General features: G+C 37.6%; 1 protein-coding gene across 5 annotated transcripts in view; it reads left to right on the forward strand.

Annotated features, from left to right (window-relative positions):
* sema6a.L (semaphorin 6A L homeolog) overlaps positions 1-17,017 on the forward strand; it is a 134,088-nt gene that overhangs the window by 50,249 nt on the left and 66,822 nt on the right. For all 5 annotated transcript variants that reach the window (XM_041568310.1, XM_041568308.1, XM_041568307.1 and 2 more), the window contains 5 exons: positions 915-1,051; positions 4,117-4,234; positions 11,191-11,251; positions 12,717-12,779; positions 14,568-14,669. In XM_041568310.1, the coding sequence (XP_041424244.1) occupies positions 952-1,051; positions 4,117-4,234; positions 11,191-11,251; positions 12,717-12,779; positions 14,568-14,669 (444 nt within the window). In that variant the 5' untranslated portion in view covers positions 915-951. The remainder of the gene's footprint in view (positions 1-914; positions 1,052-4,116; positions 4,235-11,190; positions 11,252-12,716; positions 12,780-14,567; positions 14,670-17,017) is intronic.

The following is a 17,017-nucleotide window of genomic DNA, read 5'->3' on the forward strand; positions in this document are numbered from 1 at the left end:
CATAATTTTCTAGTAGACTTAGGGGCAGATTTACTAAACTCGAGTGAATAATTCGAATGCAAAAATATTTGAATTTCGAAGTATTTTTTTGGGTACTTTGACCATCGAATTGGTCAAATTCAATCGAATCGAATGATTCGAACGTTTCGAAGTAATCGTTCGACTATTCGATAATCGAAGTACTGTCTCTTTAAAAAAAACTTCAACTTCATACTTCACCACATTAAAGCTACTGAAGTGCAATGTTAGCCTATGGGGATCTTCCAGAGCACTTTTCTAAGTTTTTTTTGATTGAATAAAAATCATTCGATCGATCGCTTAAAATCGTTCGAAACGTTCGATTCGAATGATTTTATCGAACGATTTTTATTAGATCTTTCAATTCAACCTTTTGATTTGTACGATCGGATCTTTGCGTCTATGGCCAGCTTTAGCCGTCCCATCTTAATCTTCTAATTTCATAAACAGCAGAATATAAACCCAATCTCTACAGGGGGGGCGGGTGCACCATATTTGCTTGTTGATGTTGGGGGTACAACAGGGCAAGATTTCAATATAAATTGCAAGTCAGGCTTGAGATCTGTCCTGTTTGATGAAGACATAAATGTTTAACAAGGTTTAACAACTGAGCAAAGGCCTCCGTATACCAAAACACTTAAGTGAAATACTGGACAGGTGGCAACCATACAACTCAGTCTACTTCATTTGTCTTTAGTTACACTACACCGCATTGTGTTTGGGCTACATTTTCAGAAGACTTCTGTAGATAATTTGATATTTAATCATTAAGCTTTGTTCTAGACACAACGCATTACCACCAGGCGTTCTCATCAAATTGCTATTGACCGTCTTTTTTCAAGTGAATTTCATTTCTAGCGAGTTCATTAACGCTTCTTTTCATGCTTTTTTTCTAGGGTGAAGTAAAACGTAAAGACTTTGCGCTAAACTACTATGAGGTCAGAAGGTTTGCTGCTATACTTCACGATACTACAGTTTGCTAGGGCAGGATTTCCTGAAGACTCAGAGCCTATCAGTATTTCGCATGGCAACTGTAAGTATAGATTATTAGAAGTCTCATATGTGTATGTATGTGTGTATATATATATATATATATATATATATATATATAAAAATATTTATATATGTATATACTATGTGTGTGTGTATATGTGTATGTATATGTATATGTATATATATATATATATATACAGTATATATATATATATATATTAGTGTGATGGGCAGCACCCCGCTTCCAAACCTCACCCAGTTGCACGGTTAAAGCTTACATACATTTTCCAAAAAAGAACCAGCAACACCGGGATATTTTTCAAGACCAAAAAACGTGTATTTAGTAAAGCATGTCTTAGCCAACGTAACGTTTCGGTCCCCACTGGGACCTTTCTCAAGGCAACCACACCCTTAACATCTATATATATATATATATATATATATATATATATATATATATATATATATATATATATATATATATATATATATATATATTTGGATCTCCACTATAAAATGATGAAACCCCATGGCAGGTTGGGACATTGTCAGTGTACCAACTAGCAGTTTCCTCTTTCAAAATGTAATTGTTTACTCTTCCAATCTGCCTCAGAAATAGACTAGTACATCCATGCCCCATGCCCTACCCAAGGTCAAAGAAAGAAACAGAAAGCAAGATATAATTTTTTAAATAATTTCAAAGAACTTTTGTAGTGCCATACATTCTTCTGCACAGATGTCACAAAATACAAACTGGAAATATATGTTGTATATTCTTAAGATATCATTTTCTCCACAAGGAAGAAAGATGCAGGGCTAACGTTGCAGTCATTACATTGAAGGTCCTGATGGATTTGAAATGGCTAATGCTTGTTGCCTTGTATGAAGGGCCTGCACATAAAGGGCTTGTCTGAACAAGGGATAATCTCTTGGCATATCTGGTTCTAATCTCTTCCAGTAACCTTCTTAAAAGCTATACTTTCTTTAATCCATGGCCAGTCCTCTAGTTTTTTTTCTGTCTTATCTACCTGCAGAAGGGATTCCAAGTTACTAAAATGCATGCCTCCCATAATCTGACACGCTGATAGCTATTTACAGACTAAATGACTAGCCACATGCTTTGCAAGAATTTAGCATAATCTGTATACCTCACAGAATGGAAATAAAAAACATTGACACTCCGCTGGGCCTCTCAGTGTTTAGTTGTAAGATCAGAAATGCTGCCACCAATCATATTTGAAGTTAGGCATCTGTAATTGCACACAATAATAACTGTAAATTAGATTACAAATCTGAAAATGAATGAGAGGATAATGAACGCTCATTTACTCAAAGGATTATTTAAATTACATAGAAATTAAAAGCAAACAGGCATATATTGATATTCAGTAAGTATCATGTTCACATTGTCCTTCTTATTTCAACATATTGCAACTTGATTTGTTAGATTATTTAAAGGGGAATAATGCCCTGTTTATAATTAGATATCAGCTGCCATGTGATTTATCTGACAGTAAAGCTGGCCATAGACGCAATGATCCGATCGTACGAATCATGGATTTGTACGATTTTCGGACCGTGTGTGGAGAGTCCCGACATTTTTCGTCCAGTGGAGATCGGTCGTTTGGTCGATCGGACAGGTCGGCTGCCGATAATATCTCTGCGTGTATTGCCGATCATACTATTTTCAGTGGGAGACTGTCACTAGCTTTGGTTGGACATAGATATCGTACGATTGCTGTCAGAGGTAGTACATTGGCTGATCTGTTCTTTTACTACTTTATTTGATGGGAATGGTAAGACTTTGAACTGAATTGTTAGTGGAGGGTCGGGAGATGGGAAAGGCCGATTGTATGTTGATTCGTACGTTCGGATCTTTGCGTCTATGGCCAGCTTATGGTATGAAAACATAGGTTAGGGCAGTCATTTTGATTTACACAGGGCTGGGAGCTGCCTTGGTGCTAGCCTTGGCAGAAAAAAGTGCAAATATACAGAGAAGGAATACTCTGTGCACACTATTTGTTATATTGTTATACTTTAGAGCACTTGAAAAAGCACCCGGGAAGCCTGAAACATGTTGCTCAGGCTATGATTCAGTTTAAGCAGTGATTAAAGTTTAGTGTTATTGCTCTTTGCTCCCCTGAGCAAAAAAAAAGGGTTTGAACCCCAAAAATCTGTAAACCTTAACATATTGAGAACCAAATTATGGAAAGATCCCTTATCTGGAAAACCCCAGGTCCCAAGCATTCAGGATAAAAAGTCCCATACCTGTATTTAAATTTTTATATTCTGTTTTATTTATTCCTTTTTGTTGATTTTTGCTTAATAATAATGGGTAATAATAAAGGTGCCAAGTTTGCTACAGGTCTCTTTACCCATAGCAACCAATTGGCAGGTAACATTTACTGATCAGCAAGCATTTAATTTGCTAGATGGCTGAAATTTTTGCCATTGCCAATACAATGCCCCAATAGAGCAGAATGTCAATGCTATCCCTTTTTAACGTGAAACCCTTGCCTGTGGTGACCAAATTACCTTGTGAAATGTAAGAATGCTTACTTTGCTTTGCATAGCCATTTCCTCTCTGAACTCTTCATCTGTCAGACATTGGAGTATGCCTTTTTTTTTTTTAAATTCATAACTGATCAATGACAAGTCTCAAAGAAAAGTAAATGGATAAGAACCCTACTTCTAAGCCCTGTGAAAAAATGTATATATCAAGGTTTCCTATCCATGCATAGTTCAATGCATGCAATCTAACAACTGATCAGTCTCAAATTTCTAACAATAAATCTTGAGCAACAGAGGAAAATGCTCAGGAGAAAGATGATCCCAGAGGCCCTTAAGCCACTTCAAAATTTGCCATGAATAAAAGGAACCTGGAGTGAAAAGACACTGCCTGAAAGCAAGAACTATTTGGGGAAGTATTGTTCTCTCAAGGCCTCAGTTTCTTGAATTTCCAATTATGTGATAAATTCATTGTTAGGCTTCAAAGAAACACCAGGAAAGATGGTGTCCTTTAGTCATAGCGCTGTATATTTTAGCGTGTAGCTTCTCATTTTTCAATTTTCTTTTTCCCTTTTATCTCTTGTTTTCTAAAACCAGACACAAAACAGTATCCGATATTTGTGGGGCATAAACCAGGACGAAACAGCACACAGAAGCATAAGATGGACATCCAGCAGATCATGATAATGAACCGGACTCTCTACATAGCCGCTAGGTTGGTGGTTTCCTGCTGTTTTTGGTTTCCTGCTGTTTTTCATTTATTAACTACTTATAAAGTGCCAACATAAGCTGCAGCTCTGTACAATGAGAAGCATCCTCTGATTTCCCACATGTAGTCTAATAAGACTTCTTACACAGGCATTTTTTAAAGGCATGATGAGAACATAAAAATGCTTAAATTGCATTTGTGCGTTTAAATGCATTTAATTCTCTATTCTACTGGTTTTTGAATGCATGTCCTGTGCAAGCAAATACAGTATGCTCTGTCTAAAAAAAAAAAATGCCATGAAACGTGAGCATCTCTCAATGCTCTTGAGTAAAAGGCAGAATATAATGGAATTGGTTAGCTAATGCATTTAGGTTCTCTGAAACATGCATCAAACCAATAAAAAAATGCCCATGTGTAAGAGCCCTAAACCGGTTAATTGAAGGGTGATCATCCATAGGTTAGATCCATTATCCAGAAAGCTCCAACTTACGGGAAGGCCATCTCCCATAGATTCTATTTTAATCAAATAATTAAAATTTAAATGTTTTTCCCCCTTTTTCTCTGTAATAGTAAAACGTTACCTTGTACTTGATCCAAACTAAGTTCAGGTTGGGTTTAAGTAGTTTTTTTTAGTAGACTTAAAGGGATAGTGTAATGGGGAAAAAACAGTTTTTTCAAAACGCATCAGTTAAAAGTGCTTCTCCAGCAGAATTCTGCACTGAAATCCATTTCTCAAAAAAAATGTATATTTAATTTTGAAATCTGACATGAGGCTAGATATACTGTCAGTTTCCCAGCTGCCCCGAGTCATGTGACTTGTGCTCTGATAAACTTAAGTCACTCTTTACTGCTGTATTGCAAGGGTGGAGTGATATCCCCCTTCCCTTCTCCCCCAGCAGCCTAACAACAGAACAATGGGAAGGTAACCAGATAGCAGCTCCCTAACACAAGATAACAGCTGCCTGGTAGATCTAAGAACAGCACTCAATAGTAAAATCCAGGTCCCACTGCAACACATTCAGTTACACTGAGTAGGAGAAACAACAGCCTGCCAGAAAGCAGTTCCATCCTAAAGTGCTGCATCTTTCTGAAAGCACATGACCAGGCAAAATGACCTGAGATGGCGCCTACACACCAATATTACAAACTAAAAAAAATACACTTGCTGGTTCAGGAAGGAAATTTAATACGAGTTAATTATTTTCAGTGTAAACCTTGTAATTTAGAAATAAAAACATCATAAAAATCATGACAGAATCCCTTTAAGGTATGGAGATCCATATTATAGAAAAATTCCATAATCCGAAAACCCCAAGTCCCGAGCATTCAGGATAACAGGTCCCATACCTGTACTCTGCAGAGAAAAAGAATGCTTATCATATCTTAATTTGTAACTGGGGGGGCTTATTCTACAAACAAACAAACATATGAAAGTCACGACTGTTGTTGTTTATGGAGAAAAAATATTGCCTTGTAGAACTTCAAGTATGGACTGTTTTACTTGTTGACATGCATTACATTGTTCAGATATATTTTTCAGTAATAAAGGGTTAACCCTAAGGAAGTCCTCAAATGTTTAGGCATGCACCTGACCCAAAGCCGGAATGTTTTCCCACTGTGCTGGGTGAACCCATGTCAAAAGATTCACATCCTTTTCGCAGTCCACCAAGCTGTTCATTCAGCAGCTGCCATTGTGGACTCCTGTTGACATACAATGTTTGGGTGGCCATGGGTCACGAACAGCCAGTGGCATTATTCAAATAGCCTCCCTGCTCACAATTATGTCATGGAAACAAAATCCATTACTGCTGGCTAAAGGTGTGAGAAGCAGAGACGTTTACTTTGTGCTAATGCAATGGAATTAAAAGTCGGTTTGGAACATAGAATTTATGGAACTTGCTTGTTTTTTTTTTTTTGGAGAATAACAAAGTCTGATTGTTCCCTGTGAAAAAAAGGGCTGTGGTTTTCATTTCCTACTTCCATTCAGTAACACAGTGACCCACTCAAAAGAACTGAAGAAGCAATTGTATTACTGTTAGCCTCCATATTCACAATTTCGTTTCATAATGGGATTTTCATTACAGGGTTTCACCTAGGAATTGGTGATAGCATAGCGTGCATTTAAAGATTTAGGATCTGGTGACACCTGTTCTTCTCAAGAAAGTATTGTCAATTCATTTCTCGGGGAATTCACATCTATTTTAAGAGGTTTATTTATGTGCTGCTTATTCTAATTGTACTTGTTTGTGCAATGTGCTGGAGAAGGTCAATGCTAGACCTTCTGTGCTGGAGCTGCCGAAGCAGAAGCCTCCGGAGCAAGTTAAATGGGTGCTTCACTTTTAAAGAACAGTTCAGTGTGAAAATAAAAATTGGGTAAATAGATAGTCTGTGCAAAATAAAAAATGTTTCTAATATATTTAATAGCCAGAACATTACTTCCTGCTTTTCAGCTCTATAACTCGTTACTCGTGACTTGAAAGGGGTCCATAAGGGACATAACTGTTCAGTGAGTTTGCAATTGATCCTTAGCATTCACCTCAGATTCAAAAGCAACAGATATGTTGCTCCCCATCAAGTCACTGATTGGTTACTGCTTGGTAACCAATCAGTGGAAAGCAAGAGAGCTGCAACTCAGGAAATAGTGTTCTGTTATGTTAGACATCCAGTCACTCCAGCCTTTATACATTACATTTAACTATATTAGAAACATTTTTTTATTTTGCACAGCCTATCTATTTATCCAATTTTTATTTTTACACTGAACATTTCCTTTAAGTTAACTTTTAGCATATTATAGAAAGGCCAGTTCTAAGCAACTTTTCAATTGGCCTTCATTTTTTCTTTTTTTTTAAATTTCTTTTAATTATTTCATCTTCCTTTGACTCTTTCCAGCTTTCAAATGGGGGTCACTGAATCCATCTACAAAACAAATGTTCTGTGAGGATACACATGTATATTTACTGCTACTTTTTATTACTTTCTCTATTTATCTCCCATTCATATTTCAGTCTCTTATTCAAATGAATTCATGAGTGCTGGAGTAATTTGGACCCTAGCAACCAGATTGCTGAAATGACAAATTGGAGAGCTGTTGAATAAAAAGCTAAAAAACTTAAACCAATTTCAAATTGCCTATATGATACTAAAAGTTAATTTAAAGGTGAACAACCCCTTTAAAACTCTAGTCTATCTTGCCACAAACCAGTAGTTTTGTCACTATAAGGCTTACATTGTAGCTACAGTTTCTTTACAATATTATCTGACTGTGATCCGTGGAACTCACCAGGTACTCGACCTCAAGTGCCCCCTGCAAAACTGAGCATATAACCATTTATTAAGCAACAACATATTTAGACAGATTCCTCAAATATTCACTTACAATCTGTGATCACTTGCAAATATGATGACCAAAAACTTACCATTGTGGCCAGACAACAGTTGCTAGCATTTTCTTCATAGCATTTAGCCGAAAGGATTTCTCCCTGATTATGTAGTTCCTGCAACAGAGCAAAGTGGACACAGCAAATTAAGCTGAAAGCTAATATTATTCTTCTAATGACCCTGACTGCGGTTTCGCCATTAAAGTGAACTGCAGCATCCAGCTCCAAGGCTGCAAACAGAAGTTCTTTTCTTTAGTGAAGCCAGAACACTCCATATTGCCGCATTTGGCAGACAACGGAACCCTAATTACAAAAGAATTTAGCCACAAGCAGTAAATAGAAGTTGGAAACCCTAACTCGTTTCCAGTTGCTTTGGCATTGTATGCACAATATAAATGGCTGAGTTGTTGTTTAATGTTTGAATTAACCCTTTTTTTCCGCTAAAAATGCGGATTTTACTGTCATTCGGAGTTTAGTAAATAACCCCCATAGTTGATGTAGAGTGTGATATTCTCAGAAAATTTGTAATTGGTTTTAATTTTTTATTATTTGTGTTTTTTGAGTTATTTAGCCCTTCAGTTGTACAACTGTTTCCATTAAGTGCTGTAAGTTGTAATTCTGAGGATCTAAATTTTACAACCCTTGCTCTATATTTTTGTGTTGGTTATGAATTCTGGTAAAGGGACCTTAAATTATATTTAAGTATCAGGTAGAGAGTGATATCAGGAGTCAATTTGCAACTGTTTTTCATTTTTTTATTATTTGGGGTTTTGGCGTTTTTTAAGCTTTTAATTCAGCAGCTCTGCACTTTGTATACTCAGAGATCTGGTTGCGAGAGTCTGAATTTCCTTAGCAACCATTCATTGATTTGAATACGATCCTGGAATATGAATAGGAGAGAGGGCCTGAATAGAAAGATGCGTAATAAAAAGTAGCAATTACAATAATGCTTTAGGATCATAGAGCATTTGTTTTTAGATGGGGTCAGTGACCTCCATTTGAAAGCTGGAAATAGACAGAAGAAGAAATAAACTTATGAAAAAATGAATTAGCCATTCTATAATATACTAAAAGTTGGTGAACCATGTCAATAGCCTATATAAGGTCGGATATTGAGAGTTTGTCCCTAGAAAGATATAAGACGGTGGTAATTGAAACCAGCCCTGCAGGATGACACATAATGTGCCAAGCAGCCAGTTGTATTGAGCCTTCAGTTGAGCTATAGATGGGCAACAGATGTTGCCTGCGTGATTCTTACTTTTAATGAACACCATTGATACATTTTTAATAAACACATTAAATAGATAATGAGCAAAGCAATCAGTTGGTGTCAGTTTGTCTTGCCATTAGCTGTGCCCACTATTTAGAGACCAAAGAGGTTGATCAATGAAACATACCACATATCTGCAGCCATATCTATCCAGCCATCAGGCTTTTAAATCACCGGAACAACATATCTACTGTTCCTTTTCTCACCGTGCTGGTATTAATAACTGTGCATCTAAAATGAAGTCAGTATAGTGTACTTTTTCTACTTCATTGGTGCCACTCCCTTTGCCATATGTTCTTTCCTTCCTGGGGAATAAATTATTTTTTTGGACATCTGTTCATGTGCCTCTTTAAGGAGCACGTTCATGTGTCCTGTTAATGTACCCAGAGCAACTGCAAATAGCTGCTACTATATGCACTGCTGGTTTTAGTGTTCGTTCACAATTAGCAACAAAACGTTATTTTTCCCCTGTCTGTGCCTCCCAGACAAAAATGCCCCTGTGTACTTTTCACACTGCCGGGAGTGTTAAATATAGGCCTGCACCTGAGACTCTCCTTCTCCTCTCCAGAGGGACATTAACAGACAGTTGTAAAGAGAGCCTGGCTCTCACAGCAAAGCAGGAAGGTAAATGTAGTCAAGTAATGTTCACTTTTAGCTCGAGTACATTTGTACAAACTAATGGAGCATCAAAGTGTGATAAAAAGAGAAGGCTGGAAACTGCTGCCAACATTCTCCTCTCATATCCTCTACTAGTTCTGTACAGCAGTCGGGTTGTTTATTGGTCCTGACAGAAGGCTTGCAGGGTCCAGCAATAAATTGGGCAGCTCCTCTGTCCTATGTGGAGTTGTATTTCATTATTTAAAAAAGGCAAGGAACACGCTGTAAGGCTCATGTGCCATCTTTATTCTTGATATAAACAGTTGAAATTGCCATTGTTTATTCAATGTACTTTTTTATTTTCGGTGCTGCTTCTACAGGGAAACATGACCTATGTAAATAAGTTGGGTGTCAACTTCTAACCTGTACATTTGATTGATTAGAACTGAATTATATATAATTATTTTATATACACACATACATAGGTAATAAGGTTATATGTGTGTGTGTATATTTAAATATAGATATTATAATATATATACATATATATTAGGGATGCACCAAATCCAGGATTCGGTTCGGGATTCGGCCAGGATTCAGCCTTTTTCAGCAGGATTCGGATTCGGCCGAATCCTTCTGCCCGGCCGAACCGAATCCTAATATTAGGATTCGGTTCGGTATTCGGCCGAATCTTTCACAAAGGATATATATATATATATATATATATATATATATATATATATATATATATATATATAGTATATAGGCACCGGGGTCATTAGAAGGGGTTGAACTTGATGGACTTTTTTTTTTAAACCAAGTAAACTATGTAACTAACTGTAAGCTCTTTTGGACAGGGTCCTCTACCTCTTCATGAAATTCACTTTTGGTATTATTTAGAGAGATATTCTGAGACAATTTGCAGTTGGGTTTTCATTTTTTTTTTTTTTTTAATTTGTGCTTTTTTGACTTATTTAGCTTTTTATTCAGCTGCTCTCCAGTTTGCAGTTTCTAGGATTCACAGTTGCTAGGGTTCACATTACCTTAGCAACCATACACTGATTTGAATAAGAGACTGGAATATGAATAGGAGAGGCCTAAATAGAAAGATGAGTAATAAAAAGTAGCAATAACAATACATTTGTAGCCTTACTGAGCATTTGTTTTTAGATGGGGTCTGAAAAGCTAAAAAGAGTCAGAAGAGGAAGGCAAATAATTAAAAAAAAAAGAAAAGAAAAGTTGCCTAGAATTAGCCGTTCTATAACATACTAAAAGTTATCTTAAAGATGAACCACCCATTTAACGTATACACCCATTTATTGTACAATGCTTCAAAATATGGTGTTTTTAATAAATACATGTTAATATTAATGTAACGATATTGGTACAAGTACAAAAGAACACTGTTGCCCCTAGTTATATATTATGTGAATCATTATGTATCTCACATTGGCACAGTGGTTAGCATCTCTGGGGTCCTAGGGAGTTAGCACTGGAACATGTTCACAAGTCCTCTGCTTAATCAGAGTCTAAGGTACCATAATAGCAACTTCATTGTTATAACCTTGAGGGGGTCACCAGGGACCATGTTGCACTGATTCCATCATATATCTGCCTGTTACACATAATTTGCTTCCCCCCAAGCAAGAACCATCATTCAATTGCTGAAATGAGACCGTAATCATTCCTCATTTTACTACTTTCTTTTTTTTTAGGGACCACATCTACACAGTCGACTTGGAGACGCCATATGCCGAGGAAATCTTTTTCAGCAAAGTAAGTCCTGTTCTTTTCTGCTTGAGCAAGGCAGGTTATTCTTATTGCCTCCTGTCAGACGTTATGATGACAAAGCTGATTTGGAAACAGAAAATAACAGTTTATTCCACCTTCATTTCTAATGTCGGGTTCATCCAGTGCAAAATGCAGTCCTTAACAAAATGTTTCAGAATCCCCAGCAGGATTATCTATCAAATGGCTTTTAGAGAGCCATGTATATAATTGCAGAGCTTCAGCATTTGAACACCTAAGCATACCAGCTGAAATATTGCATTCTGTCAGGCTGTAAACATGTTTAATAAGGAATCACTCATTTAGCAAATTAAATACTTCTTCTCCCCTATCAATGACTATAGAAGTGAAGAAAATCTGACCTGCTGCAGAGAAAGAGTGTGGTTAATATGGAGTAACATATTCACAGCAGCATCGTGATATACAGCTGCACTTATGGGTCAGAATTATTTATATGAATATAGAATAAAAAAATCTTGGGCAGATTAAGTATAAGACAGTGTGGGTTTTCTTTGCTGTAGAACTCTTCCAGTTCCTATCACATTTAGTAAAGTATGTTTTAATAATGACTTATGGAAATAAAAATCCAAGCTCAAATCGCCCATGGAATAACCCAGAGAAAGCAGTCAATAGTAAGCATTTACTGATCGAATACAGTTTTAATAAAAACAACTGTTTTACTGGCTGCCTTGGCTACTGGCCTGGGGTAGAGGTTGTCTCTATGTTACATAGAGCCCATGGCATGTATTTAGTAAACAAGGTTAGCATAAGTGCAAATGGGGCGGACATTAAATGCAAATATTGCCCCCTTAGGCACCTTTTTGGCAAGCCATTATCGGCAACTTAGATTATCTGTTCCCTTTATTAATTTGGCTGTCCTTCTAAAATTTGTATAAAGTTCTTTATCTCTTTTATAGCTGGGTGGTCTAAACAGTCATATGTAGTAGAGAGAATTATATCTGCATCTCTTAGCCTAAAGTTCAGCTTTTTGGGGCTTACTGTTAATGTTACAGAAATGACTGCCTCGTAGCTGCATAATCAATTATACATTTATCTTTTCTATCTAGATTCTAAACCGTTTAGGGTATGGACCTCACATACTTTTTTATTTCTATGCTCGTGTTCTTGACACACAATAACATGCTGCCGACTTTGTTTGATGCTTTATCTGTATTTTATATGCATGCCTACAGGTTTGTGTCTCCATTAGAACGAGGAAGAGAGTGTAAGACTGAATTGAAAATAAGCCTTAGATATGCCATAGAGGGCATTTAAGACATTTAAAACATGATGTATGATGCTTAATATGAATGACAATTAATCATAAGGAGCCCAGATGTATTCAATAACACATGTCCTGCAGCTTGTCTCCTCAATTCAACTCTGACATTAAAAATCGAAAGCGGTGGAACCTCAGGGGCTCTAATTGATTTTTTCACCCTGATCTTTGCAGAAACTGACATGGAAATCTAAACAGTCTGATGTAGACACCTGCAGAATGAAGGGGAAGCATAAGGTAGGCAATTTCCGTCACTTCTGCTGCCACTAGGGCTTAGATTTTTGATGGTTATCTGTGGTAGCTGTGTGATATGCTATGGATTGTGGCACTTACTGCATCAGTAGTAATTGCCTTTTCAATTAACTCATCTACGTCTCTAAATTGGAGAACAGTTGCTTACTGATAAAGATCAGGCTTTAATGTGGATCATATATACCATTAGGGATAGCTATCGAGTTTAAGGCTATGGACACACAGGCTGTTGTCAGAGGCTGTTTTCAGCCTGCTTAATTGAGCTGACCTCTGCCTGTGTGTGACCTCACATAGGCTGATCAGATTCAAATTAATGGAGCAGGGCTTCTCTAACCTGGCACAATTACTCAGGCTGAAAACAGCCACTGATCAGCCTCTGAAAACAGCCTGTGTGTCCATAGCCTAAAGATACATTTGGACTTGATTATGCTTCGAATAAGCTCAGTTTGATTTAAAAAGTTGTTTTTAAGTTTGGTTATATTTTTTAAGTGAGCTGTTTCATACTACCTGGTATGCCTCTCTGCCCACTGTAGCTGTGGGCAAAAGCACATGGGTGGGCATGGGCAAACCAGGTGGCCTGTTGCAAACACAAGACTGTGGAGATGGTTATGTATCTAGCTCCCTACCCTTACGCCATGCAACCACCTTTTGCAATACCCGTTGCCCCCTATGGTCATAAATAAATGCTCTGATATGGGAGTGTGGGTGAAGGTCGGCCACAGTTTTATTTATATTGATATCGTATCTCACCAGATCCTTGCCAAATCCAAAAACACTTATAGCATAGTAATAAACTGTATATCTTACCCCCAATGCCGGCCACTGCGTGTGCATGTAATATCCCCTTGATACCATAACAGGCAAAGGATCAATGCTGTGACAAATACACTCACAAAAAACCTTACAGTAGATAAAACTGCACTCGGGAGTAGTTTTTTTGTTTTTTTTAAATAAATAACTCGTAACACTTTACCTGGGTGGGCAGGAGGGGATTGCGCCTGTAGCCATGCTGGGCATGAAGAGTGAGCCGTGGAGGAGGGGCTGTTCTTATTGAAAGGCGCATGCGCACTTGCATGATGATGTCACTTGCGGCGGAAGTGGGCAGCAGAGATCCACTTCAGACCAGGCCCCTCCTCCACAGTCAGTACCCGTTTTCGCTAAGCACTTCAGCGCTGCCCACAAGAATTATTGAAAACATTTAAGAATTTTGGCAAATATCAAGTTTTGTTGTAATTAGCCCCAGCATCAGAAGGGTGCTGTATTCTTAAAACAGTCCACAAATATTATTTGTGCAGGCTCTCTGCAGTTAGTGCCACTGTAAAATGGTCATCCATTGGCTGCTGAGCCGGCATTAAGCCCATGAGCCAAACCATCATTTATTGTGATTTGATGGCTGTATAGTATCTTTGTGTTCATTTGGGCCATCTGAGAGGAAGTAAGCAGAAGCTGTTGCTCCTTGTCCTTCCACTTCTGCTAATGACAATCCTCACATGAAGCCAGGGACATCAGCAGATGAATTGTTCAGCTAAGGGCATCAGCAGATAACATTTTTTCCTGTGTCAGAATGACTGCAGACTGAACACAGTATGGTCTGTTGAAACTACCCCCCCCCCCCCCCGGCCAGCCCCCCAGGTGATTTGTTTTTTTAGATATACTTAGAGAACCACTTTGATTGGTTGGACAGTTCTCAGAGAATAATAATACATTTTTGTGTGTTTCCATTGTTGAATGAGATAATGAGAAAATATTATATTTTCTGTCTTTACCATACAGGATGAATGCCACAATTTTATTAAGGTCCTGCTAAAGAGGGATGAAGATACATTATTCGTCTGTGGAACTAATGCTTTCAATCCTTCCTGCAGGTACTATAAGGTACGTTTGCTTGGTAACTGTATCCACATCACATCTGACTTATGTTGAATTATCTTTAAATAATATTCTGAATAGCTGTTTTAGTGAGATACAGACGTTTACATTTCCAGCTGCAGTTAGCGGCTGTAAAGGATTTTATGTATTTGCCCATTACTATTCTCCATGAGAGAATTGCAGCTCATTCTCAATTCTTCTTGTGAAATTCTTCATGGGGCACTGAATGTACAATCAGGGGATTGCATGGTCTGATACATCATCATTCAGTTCTGACACACAAAGCATTCTTTTGCCCCTGCTTTTCCTAGGAAATTTTCAAGGATTAAAGCAAAAGAGAAGTGCAAAAACCACTGCCATCATTCATTGCCCAGAAATATGTCTGTGTATTCAGCAGTTGATAACTGTACTTCTTCTTGTAGCCAATGGGTAGTGAAACCACCATTCTTTAAACATTTGTATTTAACACCCAATTTCCTTTTAATTTATTCTTACTACTTTCTGGACAGATATATGTATAAAAGGTTGAAATAGAGCTAGCCCCAGCTCATCAGAGGAAAGCTCCTCGGCTTATTTAGGGCCGTATTTATCAGGGGTTGAATGTGAGTTTTCACCACTTCTTAAATGTATCCCTCGACATTGTATACAAGTGAATAGAGAGATGTAAAATTTCTGTTGAGCTCTATATTCACTTTATATATTGATATGAGTGATTTTGTTTTAAAGTTGCATGCCTATATGTATGATTATAGCCCAGATTACATTGGTGCCTTTGTTTTATGCAAACCGTCGCTGGAGAGTATAACTTGTTTTCATTTAAATATCCCAAAAGCATTTGGATCCTAAAATGGAAACTTTTTCAAATGTATGTTATATATACAGTAAAATAGACACAATCACCTGTTCATCGGCTTTCACTCCCTTTACTCTAGTTTGGACAATTCTTCTTACATATCTCCATGCCCAGTGAACAATATCTCACACCAAATGCCTTCTTTTTTGGGTGATAAATTAGCTGAGCAAACTTTAGGTGAATAACATGTTCTCTGACGGGCACATCTGTGTTTGATTGCTGGAATATTCTCCCACCCTGTTTATCTTGTTTCCCACTCCAGACCTTGAAAACCAAACTTGTGCTTTAGGACATATCTGTTTCTATGATAATATATTACTTTTGTGTAGACTACAAGCTCTGTGTTTATTTATAAACCACTGTTGGTCACAGACTAAAAGCTCAATATATATAATAAGTAATAAGCAAGTGAGAGTTTCTGATTGATCCAGGCTAATATCATTGGCACTACACCAACAATCTAAGCGGACATTTCAGTCTCATTCTTATTTCTTTGCAGTCAACAGGCATAAAATTGACCAGTTATTAAAACAAATTGCTATGGGAAAAATAGTGTATTTGTCCTTTCTCTTCTTTCCAAATTCTTCATGTATGCTCATCTCTAACCAAATGTTAGAACATCCCCTCTCTGTGCTCTATAGAGATTGCAGCTGGCTTTCACTTTCCTGTGCCAAGCGGAGACTGTTCTAACTCCCCTTGTCACTGCTTCATTCATATTAGAATTAATGCTTCTAACCAGCATCACGAAGGCAACCCTTGCTTACTAGCTACAGTGTTGTCTTTGAGAAGAGTTGTATTTTTTTTTCCATTTGGCAGCTTCCTTTACAGAATAAAAATGATCCAATTCACTCTTTCCTACAGATGTTTCCTCACCCCAATCTGTTAGCCTCTGCTGATTTCATCACCTGCTACCCATGCCATTTGAACCTCAAGTGGGATAGCTATGTGAGATCACAGTTTTACATGGACGCCGGTGTTGCCCCGTCTGTTCTGCTCGCATTACAGATGGCATTCAATCAACCTTTGACATGCTGAATGGCCGAGAGAGCCTCTCACTGGACTATAAAATGCAAATGTGGATGGCCATTGGTTTGTACAGTGTACCCACTGTCATCTGCTGGAACTATAAATCCCAGCTTAATTTTGCAGCAAAGTAATTGCTTTCTGTGATGCAGGACAGTGACAAAGCTTGATAGGAAACAAATGATGACAGACCACCCCCCCCCCTTCCGAAGGCTAAAAGCTCTGTAATTTATGAGCTAAAAAGTTAATTGCTGCCATGTATAGCGTTGCGGTTTTTTAACTTGAAGCTGTTTTTGATATATATTGGGTGTATAATTTTGCTAGATGGATTATATTCAAATTTAACCAAATAGCCTAGGATGATCTATGTCCCTTGCAGTGCTCAGTTTTCTTTTGGATTCCATCCACATCCCACAAAGTTTTTGGACACAGTCTCAGTGGTTGCATATCACATCTCTTGCATAGTGCAGGGAATTAA

This window comes from Xenopus laevis, chromosome 1L (assembly GCF_017654675.1).
Source record: "Xenopus laevis strain J_2021 chromosome 1L, Xenopus_laevis_v10.1, whole genome shotgun sequence".
NCBI lineage: Eukaryota > Metazoa > Chordata > Amphibia > Anura > Pipidae > Xenopus > Xenopus laevis.